The sequence below is a fragment of the Leopardus geoffroyi genome, chromosome A1 (assembly GCF_018350155.1).
Source record: "Leopardus geoffroyi isolate Oge1 chromosome A1, O.geoffroyi_Oge1_pat1.0, whole genome shotgun sequence".
Classification (NCBI taxonomy): Eukaryota; Metazoa; Chordata; class Mammalia; order Carnivora; family Felidae; genus Leopardus; species Leopardus geoffroyi.
The window spans coordinates 24,914,050-24,937,091 of NC_059326.1; the positions used below are offsets into that span (position 1 = coordinate 24,914,050).

A 23,042-nucleotide genomic window follows, 5' to 3' on the forward strand; every position below is an offset into this window, starting at 1 on the left:
AGTCGGACGCTTAACCGACTGCGCCACCCAGGCGCCCCCAACTATGCTCCTCTCAACAGAAGCACCGAGTGGTGCGTTTTCATGGCCATCACACCATGGACAGAGGACATACCTCTGGAGGAAGTGTTAGAGATTTAGAATCTTAGTTCTTAATCTGCTACTTCCTACACGTATGATTTTAGACACGCTGGCTGTGGGCCTTAATTTCTTCATTATTTCCACAATGGAAATAGTAACACCCGCCTCGCCTACATCAAAGCATAATTACAATGGTCAAAGGAAATGGGTGTGAAAATGCTTGAAAAAAGTGCAGTAAAGTAGAAAAAAAAAAAGTCAGTACTATTAAAAGTCATTGCCCAAAGCCCATAATTAGATTAAAGAAAAGGAATATCAACATGATAACAATATCAAGGACATGGAATTTTTATTAAAGAAGATCAACAGTAAATTCACTTTCTTTCTAGAGAGAATTTCATTTCTCCTGCTTTAGAGTTGGGTCATAAATATATTCATTGGCTCATTCATTCTTGTCTAACCAAATATTTATTGAGTGCCTTGTATGTTCCGGGGCCTCTCTACTGGGGTCACAGAAAAGAATAAGACGAGCTCCCTGCAAAATAAATGTTTACACTGCCACGTGTGTGAATGGGGACCAGCGGCTAGGAAGTGTCTGTTTCACTTCTCCTATCGATACACGGTTTATGGCTTTAGCTATAGATGAGAAGGATGCAAACAACTGTTTTCGTTTTTATCAATTCTTCCCCTTGAAAAATGCAGATTGTTCTCTGGCAGCCGGTAACAGCTGAATTTATTGAGAAGAAGAAAGAAGTCCATTTTTTTGTGAATGCCTCTGATGTAAGCAACGTGAAAGCGAATTTACATGACAACGCGATTCTGTTCAGGTAGGCATCCTTCAGTATTTCTTGAGCAGCCATTAGACGCACCTATGAGGCATTGTATTAGCAGCCAGTATAATTGCTTTCTGGAAAAAATAAATACTTACACTGAACATGACAACACGGAAATCTCTGAAGTAGACCGGTGATGAAGTTTAAGTGGCCAGCTCTACGACCTTGGACAAGTGGCTTCACCTCTCACAACCTGGGTCTCTTGCCTGAAAATGACTCAGACTCAGTGATCTGGGCAGCCTCCCATAGTTCCTCCTTATTCCTTCCTTTTAGTTCCTCTGCTCTGTGCCTAGACCTGGGGAGCAAAATTGTCATTCACTTTAGCAGGTTTTGTGGTATCTCTTGAAAAAGCAGCTGCTGAAGGGGATTCTGCTTCCTTCCTTGCTTCGCAAGGTCAGTGAACATTCCTGAACGTCTGGGCCAAACTAAACGTTGTATCAGAGGCAATTTCTGTCCAGACGCCACACCCCCTTCCTCTCGGATGCTCCTGTTCAATGTCTCCATACTATGTCCGCTGTTCAAGAGCCAGGATTCCACCTGCTACGCTAGCATTCCTGGAGGCCAAGCTCTCTCCCGCTTATCAATGGGCAGCCTTTGGATAAGACACTACGATGATTATTAGTAATATGTTATAGGTGTTTACCGCCTTCCTGGAACTGTGCTGAGCCCTTCTACACATTGCTTCATTTAATTCTTATTTACCTCTGTAAGATAGATACTATCCTCATTAGGCAGATATGAAAAAACTGTTTCATACTCACAAAGGAATTTCTCAAGATCATAACACATAGAACATAGCAGGGCAAAGAGTTGAACTCAGACTTCTCTGATGTCAAAGCCTTGGCTTTCATCCGTTGATCCCTCCAAAAAAAGGAATAACATTAAAATGATAGCTAACTTTCAAACTGTTCATCCCAGGTGATGCAACAGCTTAATTCACTTAAAATGTTTGCCTAGTTAACAGTGTGGCAATTCTCAAGAGAATTAAACAAGCTGCCTTTCTGGTACCTTCTCTTTCCCTGTGCTTCTGTTTCTCTAGAGATTTGATCATCTTTGGCTATGCAGAATATCTGGTGTAGGTCAATGGCTGTCACGATGAAAAACAAAAAGAAAAGGCTTTCTGCTTCTCCTTGGTCCTCAACTGAAAACAGAATAATACAATGTTAGTCTGGATTTAAGAAAGTTGTCCATTAACCTTAAAGACACTGACGAATCACAGTCAAGGAATGTTGGTAATGGTGAGGAAAGGGTGAGTTGGGGGGGGCCTTCAAAACACATCACACAGCAGCCACTTTCTCTCAGCTCTCATGTGGGTTCCACCAAGAAGGTCTGTGAATTTCAGCTTGCTACCACGTGAGGGGTTATTGTTTGCACCTTGATGAAGTTTACCTTGTTAAATTTCTCAGTGATTTTTTTTTCCCCATGCTCACCTGTTGCTGTACCCGCAGTGGGCCGTGGGAGAATCAGAGTCCTGTTTGGAAATCAGCTGTCCCTCTGTTTCGTCCCCCAGCATCCTGGTGGAAGAAGTGGCAGATCTTATTCAACAGCAGACTGCCAATGACACGGTCAGCCCCCGGACCTCTTCCTCGTACTACGAACAGTATCACTCGCTAAATGAAGTAAGCCATTACGTTGCTCTCCAAAATCACTATTTTAATTTAATGAGCATGGCCATTTCAACCATGGGATATTATTAAAAAACAGAATTAGTGGAAGAGAGTAAAAAAAAAAAATTACGATTAGGTTGATTATACGGTGGTAACCTAGCCTCTTGTGGATATCTTCCCTGGGGAGATTGCATTCTATTTAGTACCCTGCCTGTAAGCAGGCTGTTTGTCCAGAGTTGAGAGTGCCTCTAACTGCTAGCAGTAACACTACACATTAAGGAACAACAGGAAATAAAAATAGGGCCTTTTTATTGACACTGCCCCAAAGAAATTAACAGTCTAATTAATCATGTGTCTTTGGACTATTACCCTGATCCTGTTCTTACTGAATAATTGCTACATTTTCTCTCACTGAATTAGAGGAATTTACTCACTCATACTTAGTACACGGTAAATACGTACGTTTTATTCCCCTTAGGAGGAATCTATTTAAATGAATAACGTTACTGATAATAATACCACTTGTATTTTTTTTTAACGTTTATTTATTTTTGAGACAGAGAGAGACAGAGCACGAACGGGGGAGGGGCAGAGAGAGAGGGAGACACAGAATCGGAAGCAGGCTCCAGGCTCTGAGCCATCAGCCCAGAGCCCGACGCGGGGCTCGAACTCACGAACCGCGAGATCGTGACCTGAGCTGAAGTCGGACGCTTAACCGACTGAGCCACCCAGGTGCCGCTGTATTTTAATCTTTAAGAAGTTGATTTTTTTCCCCATCAGTACTTACAGGTTCCCATTTGCTACGGGGAACCTGAGAAAAATGCTGCTGTTCGGCTGTAACCTTTCATGTAACACTCTCAGAACCGTTTCCCCATATTGTTAATTGAAAGGGTAAACTCCTTAGAGGACTTTCTTTTTTATATAGTATGCTCCAAGTAATAAAAATCCCTTGATACCTTTTATTCCTTCATCGGAGTATGCTGCTGTATTGCCTAATGTTAAGTATTTTTTATCATCTGTGGCTAGGTGCCCAGAAACTGTTAAGGACCATATCCATGTTTTTAAGACATCTAAGACTTAAGAGATACGAATCAATTTGCTATTTAATCTTCAAAAGCATCTGTTCCTTTCCAGTTAGTTAAACCGGAACTCGGTCGGCTTCTAGAATCCATATGCCTGGCTGATTGATGGGGATCTTAAAATTGCATCCCCTCCTTTGTCTCTCCTCCCTTGTCTCTCTTCCCCTGAGACGTCTCCCCTCCAGTGTCCCCAGTCTGATGCCGGAGATCAAGACGCTCGGCGGGTGTGATTTGCAAAATCACTGCTGCGCCGAATTCGATGGGAAGAGGGGAACGCCTGAAAAAAGTACTTTTAAATATTTTAAAAATATTTTTTTCATGATTTTGTTCAAAAGGGTGACTTTTTCTTACCTTGTCTCCAGGAGAGAGTGGGAAGGACATGGGGCAGGGGTCGATAGGGGAAGGACATGACTATTAGTCTGCCATAACAAAGTGCCCCAGACTGGGTAACTTGGACCACAGAAATGTATTCTCTCCCAGTTCTGGGGGCTGGAAGTGCACCATCAAGGTGACAGCAGGGATGGTTTCTCCTGAGGTGTCTCTCCTTGACTTGTAGACGGTTGCCTTCGCAGTGTGTCCTCACATGCCCTTCTCTCTGTGTGCACATCCCTGGTTTCCCTCCGTATGTTTATGTCCTGATCTCCACTTCTTATGAGGACACCAGGCAGGGTGGGTGAGGGCCGACACCAGCAGCCTCATTTTAACTTACTTACCTCTTTAACGGCCCTATCTCCCAATGTAGTCACGTTCTAAGGCGCTGGGGGTTACGGTTTCAGTGTATGAATTCGGAGGAGAACACAATTCAGTTCGTAACAGTGACAATCCAGGAAACATTGCAGACCTCTCCTCCCACCCCCCTCAATCCTTAGGGTTCATAGGATCCATGGCCATCTGGCCCTCAGGAAATTCCACCAAGTCCTTCCTTCGCCCTCGCCCTCGGCATTGATCTCTCCTTCAGCCCTCACCATGAGGTCACCTGGTGGGCAGGAGAATTCTTTTGTCATTGATTCCCACTAGGATCCACTCTAGGGAGAAAAACAAAGGGCCAAAAAATGCTTCTTCTCTCTCTTTTTTTAATGTTTATTTTTCAGAGAGAGAGAGAGAGAGAGAGAGAGAGCAGCAGAGGGGCAGAGAGAGAGAGGGAGACAGAGAATCCAAAGCAGGCTCCAGGCTCTGAGCTGTCAGCACAGAGCCCGACGCAGGGCTCGAACCCACGAACCTGCGAGATCATGACCCGATCCGAAGTCAGACGCTTAACCGACTGAGCCACCCAGGCGCCCCGGTCAAAAAATAACTTCTTAAGACAAATGGCAAAAGAAGAGAGTTATTCAAAGGGTGTTACCTTCACTAGCTCAGATTAGATTGTGAAATGAACAGTTTTCTGTAAAGCTGCCTTCACACAACACAGCCTCCCTGGTTGGAGGGAATGTACCGAACCATTAATATTGAAACACAAAATAGTTTCATGTAGTAGTTGTCTCAGATGCACTCATGCCTTAGAAGAGTAGCATGGTACACAGAGGCCCAGCGAGGAAATCTCTGACGGTCAGATGCCCAACACTGCAGGCACGGACAGCATTGGTATTTGGTGACAGGTGGGCCTTCGGAGAGCATCTTAATCCCCAGCACAGGACAACCACTTACCCTAGTTATGCTACTTTGAGAGGATCCACGGTGCTCCGGGTCCCATCAACTTGAAATTACCTCTAGATAAGGTCCCAGAAATAAGGCCAAGGGTTGGTCACTCCCATTGCAGAAGGTATACAAATACAAGTATGGCCCCTGAGAAGTTGGTCTGCAAACATGACTGAGTTCCATCATTCAAACCCTGATTTGAAGTGGACACTAGCCTCAAGTCAGGTCCGGGAGTTTTTGTCTCTTCCTTCCAGTGTAATCTGGACAGAATCACAACCACAATCACAATCACTAGACTTGCAGCCAGGAGAAAGGTCCTGAATCAGACGAGAGAATATTTTTCCTGCAGATTGTCCTCACCCCTGCCTCCTATCATTTTACACATCTTGTTGCGAGTGCACAGATCTCTAGTGGGGAACAACAGTGATTTATCCTGTACAAAGACAGGGCCCAGGGCCTCTTTAGGTTACCCTTCTTAGGGGCGCCTGGGTGGCTCATTCGGTTAGGTGTCTGACTTTGGCTCAGGTCATGATCTCACGGTTTGTGAGTTCAAGCCCCGTGTCAGGCTCTGTACTGACAACTCAGCCTGGAGCCTTCTTCAGATTCTCTGTCTCTCTCTCTCTCTCTCACTCTCTCAAAAATAAATAAAAAGTAAAAAAAATAAAAATAAAAATGAATATTAAAAAAAATAACAAAAAGGTTCTATATAAAAGGGAACTCATGAATGAATGGGAAAGAAGATTTCACACAGGGAGGCAGGGATTCAATGTAATGAGCCTTTAAAAACAACTTTCAGGGGGCGCCTGGGTGGCGCAGTCGGTTAAGCGACCGACTTCAGCCAGGTCACGATCTCGCGGTCCGTGAGTTCGAGCCCCGCGTGGGGCTCTGGGCTGATGGCTCAGAGCCGGGAGCCTGTTTCCGATTCTGTGTCTCCCTCTCTCTCTGCCCCTCCCCCGTTCATGCTCTGTCTCTCTCTGTCCCCAAAATAAATAAACGTTGAAAAAAAAATAGAAAAAAAAAAAAAAAAAAAAAACAACTTTCAGGAGATACACTTTAAAGATTAACTTTTTCAGGGCGCCTGGGTGGCTCAGTTGGTTAAGTGTCTGACTTCAGCTCAGGTCATAATCTCATAGTTCGTGAGTTCCAGCCCCGAATCACATCATGTGCTGTCAGCTCAGAGGCTGGAGCTGCTTATGATTCTGTGTCTCCCTCTCTCTGCCCCTCCCCCACTCACCCTCTGTCTCTGTCTCTGTCTCTGTCTCTCTCTCAAAAATAAATAAATATTAAAAAAAAATTTTTAAGATTAACTTTTCCTACTTTGTGCTAAGTTTTTCAGTCCTTTTCTACTCTTTCTCTAACCCTTGATATCTTTCAAAACTTTAATTTTATCTATTTTCCGAAACAGCAGAAGAGACACCCTGCCCCAACTGTTTTTGTTCCTTATTCTTTCCTTATGCAAAGGTTTTAAAGGGATCGCCTTGCCTTGATGAAATTGTCTCCTTCCTTGGGCCAGGAAAATGCTTTGAACTTGTTCTGCGACTGACTGCTGGTTTCTGCTTTGATAGATCTATTCTTGGATTGAAGCTATAACTGAAAACTATCCTGATATGGTTGAAAAAATCCACATTGGATCCTCATACGAGAAGTACCCACTTTATGTTTTAAAGGTATGCTGTGGGGGCAGTCGCTGATCTATCCACTTTGGAGAATGTGTCACTTCTCCAATGGTGCTTGTTATAACTTGCCTATTTTTCTTTGAGCTGTGGAAATATTTGTATTATGGGTCTTCCTCGGTTTTAATATCCAGCTATTTGGGGATTAGTTATTACCCTTACATTTTTTCCTTTACTAATGCAGGATGGATGGGAGAGTGAAAAGCCTATTTTCAGAATCCGCTCTCTCTGTTTATGTGACATAGATAAGCCATTTATTTTTTTCTCCTTTTTTTTAAAATATAATTTATTATCAAGTTAGCGAGCCTGCAGTGTAGACAGTGTGCTCTTGGCTTCGGGAGTAGATTCCTGTGATTCATCGCTTACATACAACACCCAGTGCTCATCCCAACAAGTGCCCTCCTCAGTGCCCATCACCCATCTTCCCTGCCCTTCTGGCCCCCACCCCCTCCTGAGCTTCAGTGGCTACCTTCATAAAATAAGGGAGTCGTCTGGATTATTTTTCTCAAGTCTGTTATTTACTTACCACCACTACCACCAGCACCTCTGACTGCCTTACTTAGGAGGAAACAAATACAGAGGAATCTGTTGTTAGACAAACATTGAATTGACCCGGATGTAGTTTTTGGAACCAAAGAAACAGCTTAACAACCAAACCAAGGAAAGGACAGGAACCAGGGCTATGTCGGGGGCCTGGGCAGTAGGACTAATGTGATAACTTCTGCTCCGATCGCTGTCCATTTGGTTATTTATTTTTAGTTGAATAAATTGGTCTTAGTAAAGGTCAGCGACTATGGCCACAGAAAGAATTTTTGGGAGCCATGAAATCATACTAATTCCTGCCTGTTAATTTCTAATTCTGCGTTTCTTTTTTTGTTTGTTTGTTTTAGCTGTTCCCCCTAACCCTTCCTCAGAAAATAATTAAAAAGAAGGTCTAGACAAAAAAAATTAAGCATTAGGAAATTACACTGGATTTAATAACATTTAATTTACATAGAGTTTCCCACCATTACCTATCTAAATTGTGATAGGTGAGCGTCTTTGTCATCTCAAGTTAAGATTTTGAGTTGGGGTTTCTGGGTTTTCATCTGTTTTGGCAAGTACCTACAGTAGAGACTCAAGGCAGACATATGAAATGTTGGGTCCTCCTGGCAGCTGAGTTGGTCGATCCGATTGGATCCATGTAATTGTGGTATACACACCCATGACATTTGCTTTCAGACATGTTGTGTGTACTCTTTAGGACTTGTGTTTCTGGGTCCTAGATTTATATGTTGGAAGACCATGCTTCCCGCATGCCTCAGTCCCAGTCTTACTTGACCAAGGGTGTACACACGCTGGAAGTCTTTGGGGTTCCTTCATCTTTCCAGCATCGGGACTGGTACCAAGAGAGTTTGCTTGGCACAGTTAGACAGAGAGTTGAGTCAGGCAACTAGTTCAGACAACCCAAGGTTTCCCTTTAAATTGAGTAGGTTAGGGGCGCCTGGGTGGCGCAGTCGGTTAAGCGTCCGACTTCAGCCAGGTCACGATCTCGCGGTCCGTGGGTTCGAGCCCCGCGTCGGGCTCTGGGCTGATGGCTCAGAGCCTGGAGCCTGTTTCCGATTCTGTGTCTCCCTCTCTCTCTGCCCCTCCCCCGTTCATGCTCTGTCTCTCTGTCCCAAAAATAAATAAACGTTGAAAAAAAAAAAAATAAATTGAGTAGGTTAAATTTGCTAGAAAGTTCCCTTTGTACTATTTCTCTCTTTGCGGTCAATGCCATTGGACTTTCTCCCTTGCTTTCTTACTGGATTATCACTAGCTCCAGGTTAGTTAAGAACAAAGCCTCTTTGAGGGCTATAGATGGCAATAAAAATTTTTTTTTAATTTTTTTAATGTTTATTGATTGTTGACAGAGAGAGAGCAAGCCAGTGGGGAAGGGACAGAGAGATAGGGAGACACAGAATCCAAAGCAGACTCCAGGCTCTGAGCTGTCAGCACAGAGCCCTATGCGGCGCTCGAACCCATGAACCATGAGATCACGACCTGAGCTGAAGTTCGATGCTTAACTCACTGAGCCACCCAGACCCCCCTGGCAATAAAAATTTAACTCTCTCCTTTTCTTGTTTTGAAATTTCAACTCCGCATATTTGCTTAATCTTAATGACACTCTTCTCCCTTCCATACCCTAAAATTGCGTGGGGACTAATTTTTAAAAGCAAATGAACCGTGATTCATTTTGTTTGGAGCTGTTTTTGAGAATACTTCTGAAGACACCAAAGTCTATCACTGAGGGCAAATTGGGAGTTCTGATTCCAGAATTGGCAGCTTGCACTAGCTCCCTATACCATGAATCAGAGCAAGGTCTCTGTCCCTCGACCTGGTGGTAATAATTTTGTGTGAACTTAGACGTATGCTTCTTTTTGTGTGAAATAGGGGAATAGTCTATATGTAAAAAGTATGCACCCTGGGGAAAGTGGTCAGGGAGTCCAAGTTTGTCTTTGGCATCACTGGCTTCCCTTTATCTTTAAAAAAGAATTTTTTTAACATGTATTTACTTTTGAGAGACAGAGAGACATAGCACGAGTGGGGGAGGGGCAGAGAGAGGGGGAGACATAGAATCGGAATCCGAAGCAGGCTCCAGGCTCTGAGCTGTCTTCACAGAGACCGATTGCAGGGCGCAAACTCATGAACCGTGAGATCATGACCTCGGCTGAAGTCAAAGTCAGAGGCTTAGCTGACTGAGCCACCCAGGTACCCCATCACTGGCTTCCCTTTCCCCATCTTTCTTTGTACTAGTCTGCCACAGAAAGCTGCCCACCTTGTACACACCCCTTTACCCCACAGAAGTGTCAAGGTAGAGCCTGAAACACTAGTGTTCTGGTCTTTATTTCTACCCTTCTGCCTTCCACCCTTTCTACCCTGTGGAATGACAAGTAATTGCGGAGGAACAAAGAGGACTTGAAATCAGAAGTCCTGACTGAAAACCTCAGTCCTGCCTCTCACCAGCTACGTGACCTTAACTAGTACCTTTTAGTTACACCAGCTTTTAATGTCCCTTGAAAATCCTCAAAGGGATGCAGAGAACAATGTGTGTTTCGTAGATTTGTTGAAAGAATTAAACGCGAGCACTACATAGATGGAAGTTATTTTCCTGAAGTTTCTTGTTATTGTTGTTGGTTTTCCTTGGGCAGGTTTCTAGAAAAGAACAAAGAGCCAAAAATGCCATATGGATTGACTGTGGAATCCATGCCAGAGAATGGATCTCTCCTGCTTTCTGCTTGTGGTTCATAGGCTATGTAAGTATTCACATTCTCTTACACTAGGGTTTCTCAATTCGCGGCCCAAGACGACCTGTGTCAGAATCCGCTGGGCTGTTTATGAAATGCATTTTCCCAGGTCACATCCTAGAATTCTTGCCTTCAACTCTCTGGTGGTGAGGTTGGGTAATCTACAAATTCCACAAGCTACCCAGGTGACTTTTGTGCATATTTTTAAGTTTGGGAACTGTAACTTCAAGCATTTAAATCACCCTAAAGATTGTCTACCTTTTTCTTCCTGTATTTCTGGCTAGGGCTAAACACTGGAAAATAATTAAGAAATATTTTGCAATTGTAGTATGTTTACTAAGTAGAAGAAAGAACTAAAGCAATTACCTAAATTGAGTCCCAATTAATTTCTTACTCTTCTGATTTAAATAATCCAGACATCTTTGCCGTATTCTGCCCTTGGAAATTGAACATGAAGTACAACATTACAGAGCAGATCCTATTTTCTCATATGTCATAATGGGAGATTTTGTCCCTGAAGGAGGCCTTGGCAGCAAAAAATCCATATATAAGGCAAAGAGTATGGCATAAAACCAAAAATTATAATGGCTATAAAGCTGTATAATAAATGAATACAGTAAAAATTATGCTTCAGCTCCCATAAAATGGGCATAAATGTTCTCTATATTGATTTATACAAAGAGCTGTTACCACTGGAAAACTAACTTAAAATATGTGTCCTTCTGCTAATGGTGATTGTCTCTGTATTCACAGGGATACAGCCACACAAAATAGATTTGTTTAAAAAAAATCAAAAGATAATCACTTCCATTGATCTGTCTTAACCCATGACGTACATCAAAAGTGAAAATATTTCTGCCTCCACTGGGTCTTGTCAGATACAACACCTCTACCTCTCTTCCTTTGCCTCACCATCTGCTCTTACCCTCTGATGGGAGCTGCAGCCTCCCTGAGCCTTCTGGAAAGTTCCCAGCCACCACTGGTACTGCCCTGACCAAATGAAGATAGTTCTCAATGGACTAGATCATTAACACAACTCAGTCATTTAGTGATCCTTCCTCAACTTGGGTGGTTTATTCCTTTTAGGTAATGAATGAAGCAGCAGTTAGTGGAGGAAGAAATGTGCAAAGCAAGCAGGAAAGCAGGCTTCTTTTCCTTCCATCACTGAACCTGGAAAGGACCAGAAAGAAAGGCTAATTCATATTGGTGAAGTTGTCCCTACTTGTCATCCCTCCCGGATTGACATCTCTTGTCTCCTATTACACATGCTCTCCTCCACCCACCCCCAATTGCTGAATCTTTGTAAGATTAAAGTATTTATTCTGCAAATATTCATAAACTGCCTATGAGGTTCCAGACTCTGGAGATACCATGGGAAATAAGATACGGCTCTAAAACCTTACAGTCAAGTATTTTGTCCCAACAAACATGAGGCTGATTTTTGTAGCCCAAGGCAACACAGTCAATAAACTCTTGTTAATGGACATTTAAGGAGCTGCATCCTTGCCTGCCTAAAACTAATCTAGATCATCTGCCCTTCATAATGATTCTAACAACTGTAGAAGGAAAAATGAAATCCTTAGCTTTCAGATTTTTGTGGGGGCAGATTTTATACTTAAAAAGTAAAGAACTCAAAGACAAAGGGAAGTCTTAGCTTTTAAGTCTCTATAAAGAAAACCTACACCGTTCCTGTGTTTCTCCTTTCTTCTTGTACAACTACCACACACACACTTCTGACACCAGATGCATGGGGACTTTCTCCATCCCAAGCAATTCTGTGACACCAGCTGGGTGTCCGACAATGTAACTCACTTCTGACACTGTCTGCCTGGAGACTGAGTCAGATTCCACAGGGTAAGGGCTCAGCCGCCCCCTCCCCCCCCCCTCCGCCCCGTCACCCTTCAGATGCCAGTTGAAAGTCCAGGCTGTTATCCGCGCTTCTGACTGATCAGCTCTAAGTCAAAGGTTCCCACCACCTCCTCCTTAGGCTTGCTTCATTTGGCTAGAGTAGCTGAGGGAACTCAGAGGAACAGGTTACTTCTTGTTTGCCAGTTTATCATAAAAGGATGTCATAAAAGATACAGATGAACACCTAGGTAGAAGAGATGCATAGGATAAGGTCTGTGGAAAGGGGCATGGAGCTTCCCTGCCCTCTCCAGATGAACCCCTCTCCTAGCACTTTCCACGTGTTCACCAGCCCCGAAGCTCCCAGAACCCCTTATCTTTGGGGTTTTTATAGAGGCTTCACCTTGTAGGCATGAGAGATCATTAACTCAATTTCTAATCCCACTCCCCTTCCTGGAGGATATGGTTGGGGCTGGAACCTCCAAGTTCCTAATCATGGCTTGGTCTTTCTGTTGATGAGGCTCCTGACGGGAGCCCTCCAAGAATCACCTCATGAGAACAAAAGACGCTGCTATCACCCAGGAAATTTCAAGGGATTTCAAAGCTCTGTGTCAGGAACTGAGGTCAAGGACCAAATACTAGAACAAAAGATGCCTTCATTGCTCTTATCATTCAGGGCATTACAAGGTCTGTGCCAGGAACCAGAGTGGGTGTGGGGCAGAGACCAATACACAAACACACACACACACACACACACACACACACACATATATATATATATATATATATATATATATATATATATATATATATCGTACTCTCTTACTCTTTTCTCTAACTCAGTTTGGTGCAGTCTCAGCTTAGGAGAAACCCATTACTCTACACTTTGGGGAGCCTGAGGCCAGTCATTTCTTTCTATGCCTCTCATTCATCCTTTAGAGACCAATTTTAGATCCCTTCCACTTCTGCAAAGGCAGGGCCAAGGCTAGCTTGGGCATGACAAGCACCGGCCTGGCCCATCATAGGAGCCCAAGGAACATGTATGGGGCATCGCGCCTTGCTTAGCATTTTGTCTGCCAGCTGGCTTTTCTCAGTCCTAGCCTCCCTGTGAACCTCTGCCCAGGAGAATGCTCACGTAGCTGCACACAAAGTGGGCACCCTGCAACCTTATGGCCTCCGCAGATTTCCTTCTGCTGCCCCTTACCTTAGCTGACATGTGACTTGTGAAAGGCACTGCTTCATAGAAGCTCCATCAAGGAGACAGCCTGCTCTTTCTTTCGTATCTCCATGTGCCAAGGGACCAGAGGAGTGGATCGACATTCTCCTGTCCTGCTACAGGTGTCCCCTGCTTTCCTAAAGTTCGCATTATGCCATTCACTTTTACGAAAGGCCTGCATTAGGATGGTGATGGCTTTTTTCATAAAAGCAAAAACTCTCCTTCTTGCAGTAAGCAAAAACAGGTGCTGATGTAAAAGTGTTGGGAAAGTAGGGGATACTCTTCACTTTATCCCATTGTGGCTTATGGAAAGATTTCAGAGTCACCCTCTGCTTTCAGACAGCGGGGAAATCATCTGCAGTTACTGCCTTTTCCCCCAAATTCGTGATCTGATCTGATTGAACCACTCTTGAGTTTTCTTTTTACTGTCATCTAATGGCCTCCAGATAACTCCCTGGAACCTGGCTCACGATTCTTTATTCCTCTCCAATTCTTACTGTCCTTCTGAGTGAATTTAAAGTCCATGTGCGAGATCTAGCTAGTGAATAATCTCGGAAACTTGAACTCGGCATCACTAAACCTAACCTCAACTCTGTTTCAGTAAACTTCTCCCGTGGCTTTCCTCGGATCTCAAAACTAATTCTCTCCCTGACCTTTAGATCCAAAATATGGCTGAGGACAGTGGCCAGGAAGGATAGGAGGAGCCACTTAACAATCTGACTTCTTAATTTCGGGTCCTTCTGTTCCTGTCATTCCTCACACCTGCTCACCACCCATTCACCCGTATCCTGAATGTCTTGTCCCCTCAGTCTGCTCTTCAGGAATTCTAACACCAAACACCTGAAAAATTAACTCTCCTTCTTCTGAACCACCTTGTACATCCTGAAATTATTATCGTACTTATAGCATTGAATTCTTGCTGTTTCCTTTCCGACCTAACAGTTTTATCAGCTTGTTAAGGACAAAGATAATCTGTAAAGTCAGTTTTTGTTGTTGTTACAGTATAACTCATTATACTGTTTGGTCCACAGGATCAGCACTCAACATCTCTTGTAACATTTAAAATTTAAATTAATGCTTCAGCTTTAGGCTGAAATACAATTCTTGGGTTCAGACAGTACCTACCATTGTGCTAAATACTTTGTTGCCATTGCAGAAAAACTGGGACTTAAGCTCTTTGCTGTATTTCTACTGGTAGCAGGAGTAACAGTTTATTTTTAAATCTTCCGTTCATAGGGCCTCCCGGGTGGCTCAGTCGGTTAAGTGTCCAACTCTTGATTTCCACTTGGGTTGTGATCCCAGGGTCATGGGAATGAGACCCACATCAGGCTCCATGCTGAGCGTGCAGCCTGCTTGGGATTCTCTCTCTCTCCCTCTGCCCCTCTCCCCCCTCTCTTGCTCTCTCTCTCTAAAATAAAAAAAAAAATTAAGAAAATCTTCCGTTCATAGCATCTTATATGCCTTTTTGGACTAATTTATTCTGTCAAGTGGCTATTGGTGAATTTTTTGGCAGGTGTTGTTGTTGTTGGGGACCATAATAAGGACAAAGCTTTGGTGTGCCTCAGGAAAAGAGAAGTGAGTAATTATCTGCCAGAGGTCAAGCTAATAGGAATCAGTCAGGCCTTTATTTCCCACCCCTAATCTCTCATTCTTGTGCTGTCCTCTGGTACCCTCTTTCTTGTCTTGTTTTTATACTAGGACAGTGAGTTCAACTTTGTTACTTGTCTTGTTGGTAAATCATTCCTTTGACAAATATTTATTTGTGGTCTTTTGTGTGTGTTTTGTCTTCAGCCACCTGCCTCATTAAGAGTGATTCATTCGCTAGATATAAAACCATGACTGTATATATCTTTATAAAATACCATGAAAACTCACTGGAGAGCCCCAGGATACACAAATCACAAATTGATAATAAATTATTAGATTAATAAATATGTTACACTTGGTTGAAGTGTTATTTTTAAATATCATGTCTTTAAACACAGTTGATCTATTAAGTCATGTTACAAGGCTTATAGAAATCTAGAGGTTAAATTACTTCAATGATATGATTATTTGCCTAGATTGTATGCTTTTGACATATAAATAACTGGGTAGATGTCAAATCTGAAAATATCTTAATGAGTATAACATCATTTACAAGGTTAAGTGAGAATATTTCTTAGATTTCTCTGTATCTATGGAACTCTGCCCTTAATTCACACAATGCCTAGAAAAGAACACAGGTTTGCCCAATACCAGGTACAACCCGGTCTCACCCTTTAGCCAATCGGGAAAATATCCAAAGTCCTGAGGGTGCTTTAACCTTACCTAGCCGATCCATTCAGATCACCCTCCCGTTAGGGTTCACTTCTTTTATGGGTAGGCATTGAGAAGTCCCCTTAATGCCCAGTTTCCCTCCGTCTTTCCTTTTTCTACACCTCTCCCCCGAGGTCCTGGTTTTGTCCTGCTGCTACTCTTCAGATCACCAATTCCCATTTTATTCTGCACCCTCATCTTCTTTAAATGCACCCAAGCAAGCCTACCACTAGTCCAGATGGCACCTTTGTGAAAGGTCAAAAAAGGCATCCTTTGCTGGAACGAGTAGATATCCACATGCAAAAGAATGAACTTGGACCCCTACCTCATACCAAGTGCAAATATTAACTCAAAATGGGTCAGAGACCTAAATTTAAAAGGCAAAATTACAAAATTCTTAGAAGAAAACATAGAAGTAGTCAATCTTTGTGCCTTTAGGCGATTATTCATTAGATATGACACCAAAAGCATAAACCACAAAGGACAAAAGAGATAAATAGGGCTGTACCAAAATCAAAAATCTTTGTGCTTTTCAAAGAATGTCATCAAGAAAGTGAAAAGACAACCCATATAACTGAGGGAAATTTTTGCAACTCACATATATGATAAGGGACTTGTATCCAAAATATATAAAGAATGTTTACAAATAAACAATAAAATGACATATAGTCCAATTTAAAATTGGGCAAAATATCTGAAAAGATAACTCGCCATATACAAATGGCCAGTAAGCATATGAGAAGGTATTCAATATCATCAGTCATTAGAGAAATGCAAATTACAACCACAGGGACATATCACTTCCGACCCACCAGGATGGCTAAAGTTCAAAAAGGATAATCACAAGTGTTGGTAAGGCTGTGGAAAAATTAGAACCCTCATTCATTGCTGTTGGGATCGTAAAACAGTGCAGCCACTATTTTACAGTTTGGCAGTTCCTTGAAAGGTTAGGCATTGAATTAGCATGTGACTTAGCAATTCCACTAGTAGGTACACACCCAAGAGAAGCAGACACATTTGTTTACAGATGTTCATGCATCATTATTCATAATAGTCAAAAAGTGTGCCCATCGACCTCTGAGTAGATAAAATAATGTGGAATATCCTTATAATGGAACATCATTCAGCAGTGAAGAGGAATGAAATACTGACTCATGCTACAAAATGGACAAATCTTGCAAGCATTATGCTAAGTGACAGAAGCCAGACACAAAGGCCATGCATTTGATGATTCCATTTATATGAAATACCTAGAATGGGTAAATCCACAGAGATAGGAAGTTGATTAGTGATTGTCAAAGGGGGAGTATTAGGTTCTGACAGATGATCCACATTAGCTATGGAGCTTTTTGTCCAATAAGCAGGACTCCAAACAGAATGGGTAAGTGAGGGTTTGAATGCGTGTTTCATAGATTTGTTGAAAGAATTAAAATGAACATTTTGACTCCCCAAGTTATAAGGACAAAGTAGAAACTATGTAGTCATATCTGGGCATAAGACAAAGCTAGTTTAAACTCTGATTGATATATGGATTATTGAAAAAGGAATGGAATTACATCTAAGGTAGAATTCTATGTTTCTTGAAGAAGAAAATTTTAGAAAATATACGGTGCTATTTTCTGCCTCCAATAAATAAGAGGACCATTTGTCCCCTATCCAAGGCATTTGCCACCATTGGGCGGTCTAGTGCCCTGAGTTCAGACTTGTCAAGGAATTAATATTCTTCCCGAAAGTTAAAGATGCAAATCTAAACATACGAAATGATGTTTTAAAAAAATATAATGCATAAAGGAAACAGACTAAGTTTAGAAGGACTTAAGAGAGATATTATTAAACATACTTGGTTTAATTTGTAGGTAACTCAATTCTATGGGAAAGAAACCCTATACACCAGTCTTCTGACACAAATGGATTTCTATGTGATGCCGGTAGTTAATGTGGATGGTTATGACTTCACATGGAAAAAGGTAGGTAAAGGCAAAGAAAACAAAACACGCCCTAGTTGGGGATAAAGGATGCACCGATCGAATTATTCATAGAATCCTGGATCTTGGCACAATGGTTTTATTTACGATATAAATATCTTTAAATTCTTATTATGGACAACTTAAACATATGAGTGGGAATAATTGTATAGTAAATTCCTCTGTACCTACCACACAACTTCGTCAATAATCAGCTCATGGCCAATATTTTCTTGTCTATATCCCCAACCCAATTCTACCTTATTCATATTATTTTGAAACAAATCTCAGATACCATATCACTTCAGCAAAAAATATTTCAGGATGCATCTCTAAAATAGGTCTTAAAACAAGCACAGTACAATTGTACCTAAAAATTAACAATACTTAATATCAGAAAATGTGCAATCAAATTTAAATTTGCAATTGTTTCATAGCTTTTTTAGAAAAATTTTCTTTGATTCAGGATCCAGTTAAGGCCAATATATTGTGATTGGTTTAGGAATATTTTAATTCTATTTTAATCCATAGATTCTCCCTCCATCTCTCTCTCTCTCTCTCTCTCTCTCTCTGTGTGTGTGTGTGTCTCAAATTTTTCTTTGCAATTTATTCATTGAAGACAAGGTTTCACATTGTCTGGATTTGCTAATTGCACGGCCATGTTGCAATTTAACACTCCTCTGTCCTCTGCATTTTCTAAAATTTGAAATTTGGATAGTAGGGGATAAACCAGATTCAGATTTGACTTTTTTGGCAGGACTGTTTCATAGTGATTCTGTGTTCTGCATAATGTCTGGTTGTATCTCCTTTTGTGACATTAGCTACAACAATGCACAACGCCTAGATCCATCCATTCTTACTAGGAATCATTTGAATAGCATTTCGATTCATAAAATCATAAACTGCAAGATTGAGAGAAGCATTTTAACTGCACTTACATTCTGACAGAATCACATTCTAACTGATACGTGAATTTCAAACCTTAGGACCCTTTAATTCAATCGTGAACATCTAATATGCGTGAGTTTCTTAGTCAATCTCATCTATACTGGAAACCATTATCAATGGTATTTCTAGCCCATCAACATCATGATTCAGGAAAATTACTCAAGCAATGGAAGTTCAGTCCTTTCTAATTTAATGAGGAGCACGTCAAAGCATATTTGAGCATATATAAGCTCAGAAAAGCCTCCTGAGCCGCACATGTAAACACTAAGGGGAATGAGAATAATCAGAGTGATTGGAAACATACAGGGTTGGACAAAAATTGTTTCGTGGAAGAGGAAGAGGTAATTTTTGCAGAAGAAATGGCTGGAAATGGTGAAGGAGATTGATTGAAAAAGTTATCGCAAGTGAAAGGAACACTGAATAAAAGCTTGTAGGGAGGACTGGGCAAATCCTGAGCTAAGTAAATGAGAAATCCCTAGAACAGTACCTAACAAATTTGTGTCCAATAAACGATCATAGTCATAGATTGATGTTATGATAGACTTGTTCCTTTACTTGAATCACAATAGAATTAGGCCATCCTTAGCTATTCCTACCCTCCCACTGTCTTTGTGTCTTAAAACTGCAGTTAGTCCCTGCAGTGTGAGAACCTAATTTCTCCAGGGTAATTCTTGCTACTAAACCATAAGCCCCCTGCTGGAAGCGGACCAGGAAGCTGGGCAGAGGGTTGATGACAGTGGGGTAAATTTGCCACGTCATCTCAACTACAGGTTTAAACAAAGTCTGTGCAACTGTGTACATGATCAAATTTCTCAGTTTGTCCCCAAGAACCCAATGGGGCAATTCGCTTTGTGTTCACACACCAGGATCGAATCAGTACAATCAAAGGAACCATCGGGCTAGAAGTGTCTTCACATCTCCACCTCCTGACACTTTTAAATGAGAGAGTTTAATTCAATCTAAAGAGAGCATTGAGGGGTGCCTGTGTAGCTCAGTCGGTTGGGCATCCTACTCTTGATGTGGGCTCAGGTCATGATCTTATGGTTTGTGCGATTGAGCCCCACATTGGGCTCCTCACTGACAGTGCAGAGCCTGTTTGGGATTCTCTGTCTCCCTCTCTCTCTGCCCCTGCTCTCTCTCTCTCTCTCTCTCTCTCTCTCACACACACACACACACACACACACACACAGAGTCTCTCTCTCAACATAAATAAACTTTATTTTAAAAAAATATATAAATATAAAAATTAAGTATAAATATGAAAAAAATAAAGAGAGCATTGAGACTCATGAGTCATCATTTTCATTCTCATTGAAATACAAAGTTATTTTCCTTTTCTCAGAAGAAATTAAAATGGAAGCAAACAAGATTTAAAGAGAACCAATAACCAGCCTTGCAAAGCCAAATGAAATTTCTGTTGGTATGGGTCAAAACTGATTAAATATCCCCATTTCATCTGGTTCACACTGAAATAGCTTTGAGAGAACATGGTCGAGACCTGGATAGAGAGAGGGCTGTGCAAAGGAACGCTGTGAGGACAGTGGCAGAGCAGAGTGATGGGTTTGCAGGACAGACACACAACTCTGGTCACTTAGGCTTCAGAAGTTGTGTCTTTGCTTGAACTGCAAACATGGCCATCCTGCTTATCAGTATTTTGTTTGTTTAGAATCGAATGTGGAGAAAGAACCGGTCTTTTCATGAAAATAATCGTTGCATCGGAACAGACCTGAACAGGAACTTTGCTTCCAAACACTGGTGTGGTAGGTCGTTTGCTTTATTTCTAGCAATGTTCATTCATTTGAAAAGGGATATTCACAGAGAAAGGCCTATTAATTCAGAGTAATTACAGGGGAGGCCTATCTAAATCAGGAAATAATTCAAATAGGCTTTTTAGTTAAATGCAGTGCTGTAAATATGCACAATTCACCTTAACCCCTCCGCCCTTCCATTTCGTCTTTAAAAAAAAGAATTAAGGGGCTCCTGGGTGGCGCAGTCGGTTAAGCGTCCGACTTCAGCCAGGTCACGATCTCGCGGTCCGTGAGTTCGAGCCCCGCGTCGGGCTCTGGGCTGATGGCTGAGAGCCTGGAGCCTGTTTCCGATTCTGTGTCTCCTTCTCTCTCTGCCCCTCCCCCGTTCATGCTTTGTCTCTCTCTGTCCCAAAAATAAATAAACGTTGGAAACATTTAAAAAAAAAAAAAAAGGAATTTGGTGGGCATCTGGGTAGGTCAGTCGGTTGACTTTGGCTCAGGTCATGATCTCACGGTTCATAAGTTCAAGCCCCACATTGGGCTCTGTGGTGACAGCTCAGAGCCTGGAGCCTGCTTCAGATTCTGTGTCTCCCTTTCTCTGTCCCTCCCCCACTTGTGCTCACTCACTCTCACTCTCGCTCTCTCCCCAAAATAAACAAAATAAACATTAAAAGAAAAAGGAACTTAGGCCGGTTCCTTAAGGTCCCTTTTAGCTTCAAAATGATAATATTCTACTTTTGTAGAATAATAATGAAGCGACTGTTAAAAATCCTACCTTAAAGAAAAAATAACATTCATCATTAGAGTATCAAAGACCAGGGTAGGGTGAGTAGCTCTCCATTTTAATTGCATAGGAAAGGGCTTACTTCCACAGCATTCAAAAACATTTTCTTTTGTTTTCACTATTTAATATTTTTATGAATACCATAAACTTATGTCTGGCATAGCGAGAGCCTATCATTTATTGATTTGAATGAGTCAAAGTACTCAGTGGATATTAATTTAGGCATTCAGGAACATTATCTGGGGGCACCTCGGTGGCTCAGTCAGTTCAGCATCTGACTCTTGATTTCTGCTCAGGTCATGATCCCAAGGGTGTGGGATAGAGCCCTGTGTCAGACGTGGAGCCTGCTTGGGACTGTCTCTGTCTCTGTCTCCCCCACCCCACCTCTCTCCTCTGCTCCCGTTCAATCTCTGTCTTTCTCTCAAAAAAAAAAAAAAAAAAACACACACACACACACAAAAAAAACAAAAAACAAAACAAAACAAGACAAAACAGAACACCGTCTGTTCTCAGGGAGGTAGGTGTTGGTTCACACCCCCATTGTATTTCATAGTTACTACATTTAAGAAACAGCTACAGGGGCGCCTGGGTGGCTCAGTCGGTTAAGCATCTGACTTCGGCTCAGGTCACGATCTCACGGTCCGTGAGTTCGAGCCCCGCGTCGGGCTCTGTGCTGACAGCTCAGAGCCTGGAGCCTGTTTCGGATTCTGTGTCTCCCTCTCTCACTGCCCCTCCCCCGTTCATGCTGTGTCTCTCTCTGTCTCAAAAATAAATAAACGTTAAAAAAAAATTAAAAAAAAAAAAGAAACAGCTACAGAACTAAACCTGATGATAACCTTGAGTCTAATCACCCCTTTGCCCTACACAGTGCTGTGTACGTGATTGTACATATTTCTTTTCAAAACAGAAGAGAAAATGTGTGATTTTGAACGTTTCATCATTCTCTCAGAGTGCATGTGAAAACCTCACCGCAGAGTCCCCCCCTTATTTCCATATTTCCTTCCTTCTCTAGGCTAGAGACTCAGTGAGAAAAGGGACCACCTAGTGCAGTGCCTGCCACATGCGGGAGTCGCAGAAATGAATTAAATGAATATAGGAATGACTTAGTTGTTGTAAGAGAGCTACAGATGTAGTAAGCAAGCAGAGGAAGGAGCAGTTAATCTCCCCTCAGACTCACTCCTTTTGTGATTAAGGGAACCACTCAGTGGTTTCTCTGTGAGAGCCGTTCTTAAGATTGTCCCATAAAAATACCCACTGGGGCCCAAAGACTCTGCCACAGCAGTGATAATTGGGCAGGGGGTCAGAGAAGCAGCAGCGAATATACAATAGATTGAATAGAGCTGTTAGTTACTAAGTGCAGAGCCGTTTACATATGTCTCCCCCTAGGTTTCATGATCTGTGTATCCTGGATGGAGAATCCCAGACTCAGGAGGTTGAATCCCTTGCTCAAGATCACAGACCTAGGAAGTGACAGACCTGGGTTATGAAGCCAGGCTGACCGATTCCAAAGTTATCACGATTCTTCTATGTCTGAGAATCACTCTTCTGTTATAGGTTGCCTTCTGGAACTTCTTCTTTTATCTGGAAGTTCTTTTGGTGCTCTGTTTCACTTCCTATTTTTTTACGGCGAAGCCATAAAAAATTTGAATAGCCAAGACGTCAAATATATTGTTACTGCCATCAAGAAGTACCAGAGGCCGCTCTGAGGCGTGGCACTTTATTATTACCCATCACAAGAGTTAGAAACAGAAACAGCAAGCAAATAAAAGCAAAAAAAGAGTCCAATGAGGCACTCAAAGTCACGAACCCGGAGATCATGACCTGAGCCAAAGTCGGAAGCTTAACCAACTGAGCCACCCAGGTGGCCCCCACCACCCCAGTATCTCTTTAGTAGTATGTAAGCAAGCCAGTGAAAAAGAACTAAATCTTCTCACTTCCTTGTCCCTGCAACTAGAACACGCCTTTATGATACTTTTTTTTAAGAATCTCAAAGAGCACCTTGCTCTTTAATGAGAAATGACATACCAAGCCTGTTTATTTGTTTCATGTTCACTTCCCCCTTCCTCTATAT

General features: G+C 42.1%; 1 protein-coding gene across 1 annotated transcript in view; it reads left to right on the forward strand.

Annotated features, from left to right (window-relative positions):
* The window catches only part of CPB2 (carboxypeptidase B2), a 50,777-nt gene that overhangs the window by 14,660 nt on the left and 13,075 nt on the right, over window positions 1–23,042 (forward strand). Inside the window, exons 3-8 of the mRNA XM_045476747.1 lie at window positions 778–902; window positions 2,419–2,527; window positions 6,795–6,896; window positions 10,073–10,177; window positions 17,384–17,494; window positions 20,106–20,199. Coding sequence (XP_045332703.1) covers window positions 778–902; window positions 2,419–2,527; window positions 6,795–6,896; window positions 10,073–10,177; window positions 17,384–17,494; window positions 20,106–20,199 — 646 coding nt within the window. The remainder of the gene's footprint in view (window positions 1–777; window positions 903–2,418; window positions 2,528–6,794; window positions 6,897–10,072; window positions 10,178–17,383; window positions 17,495–20,105; window positions 20,200–23,042) is intronic.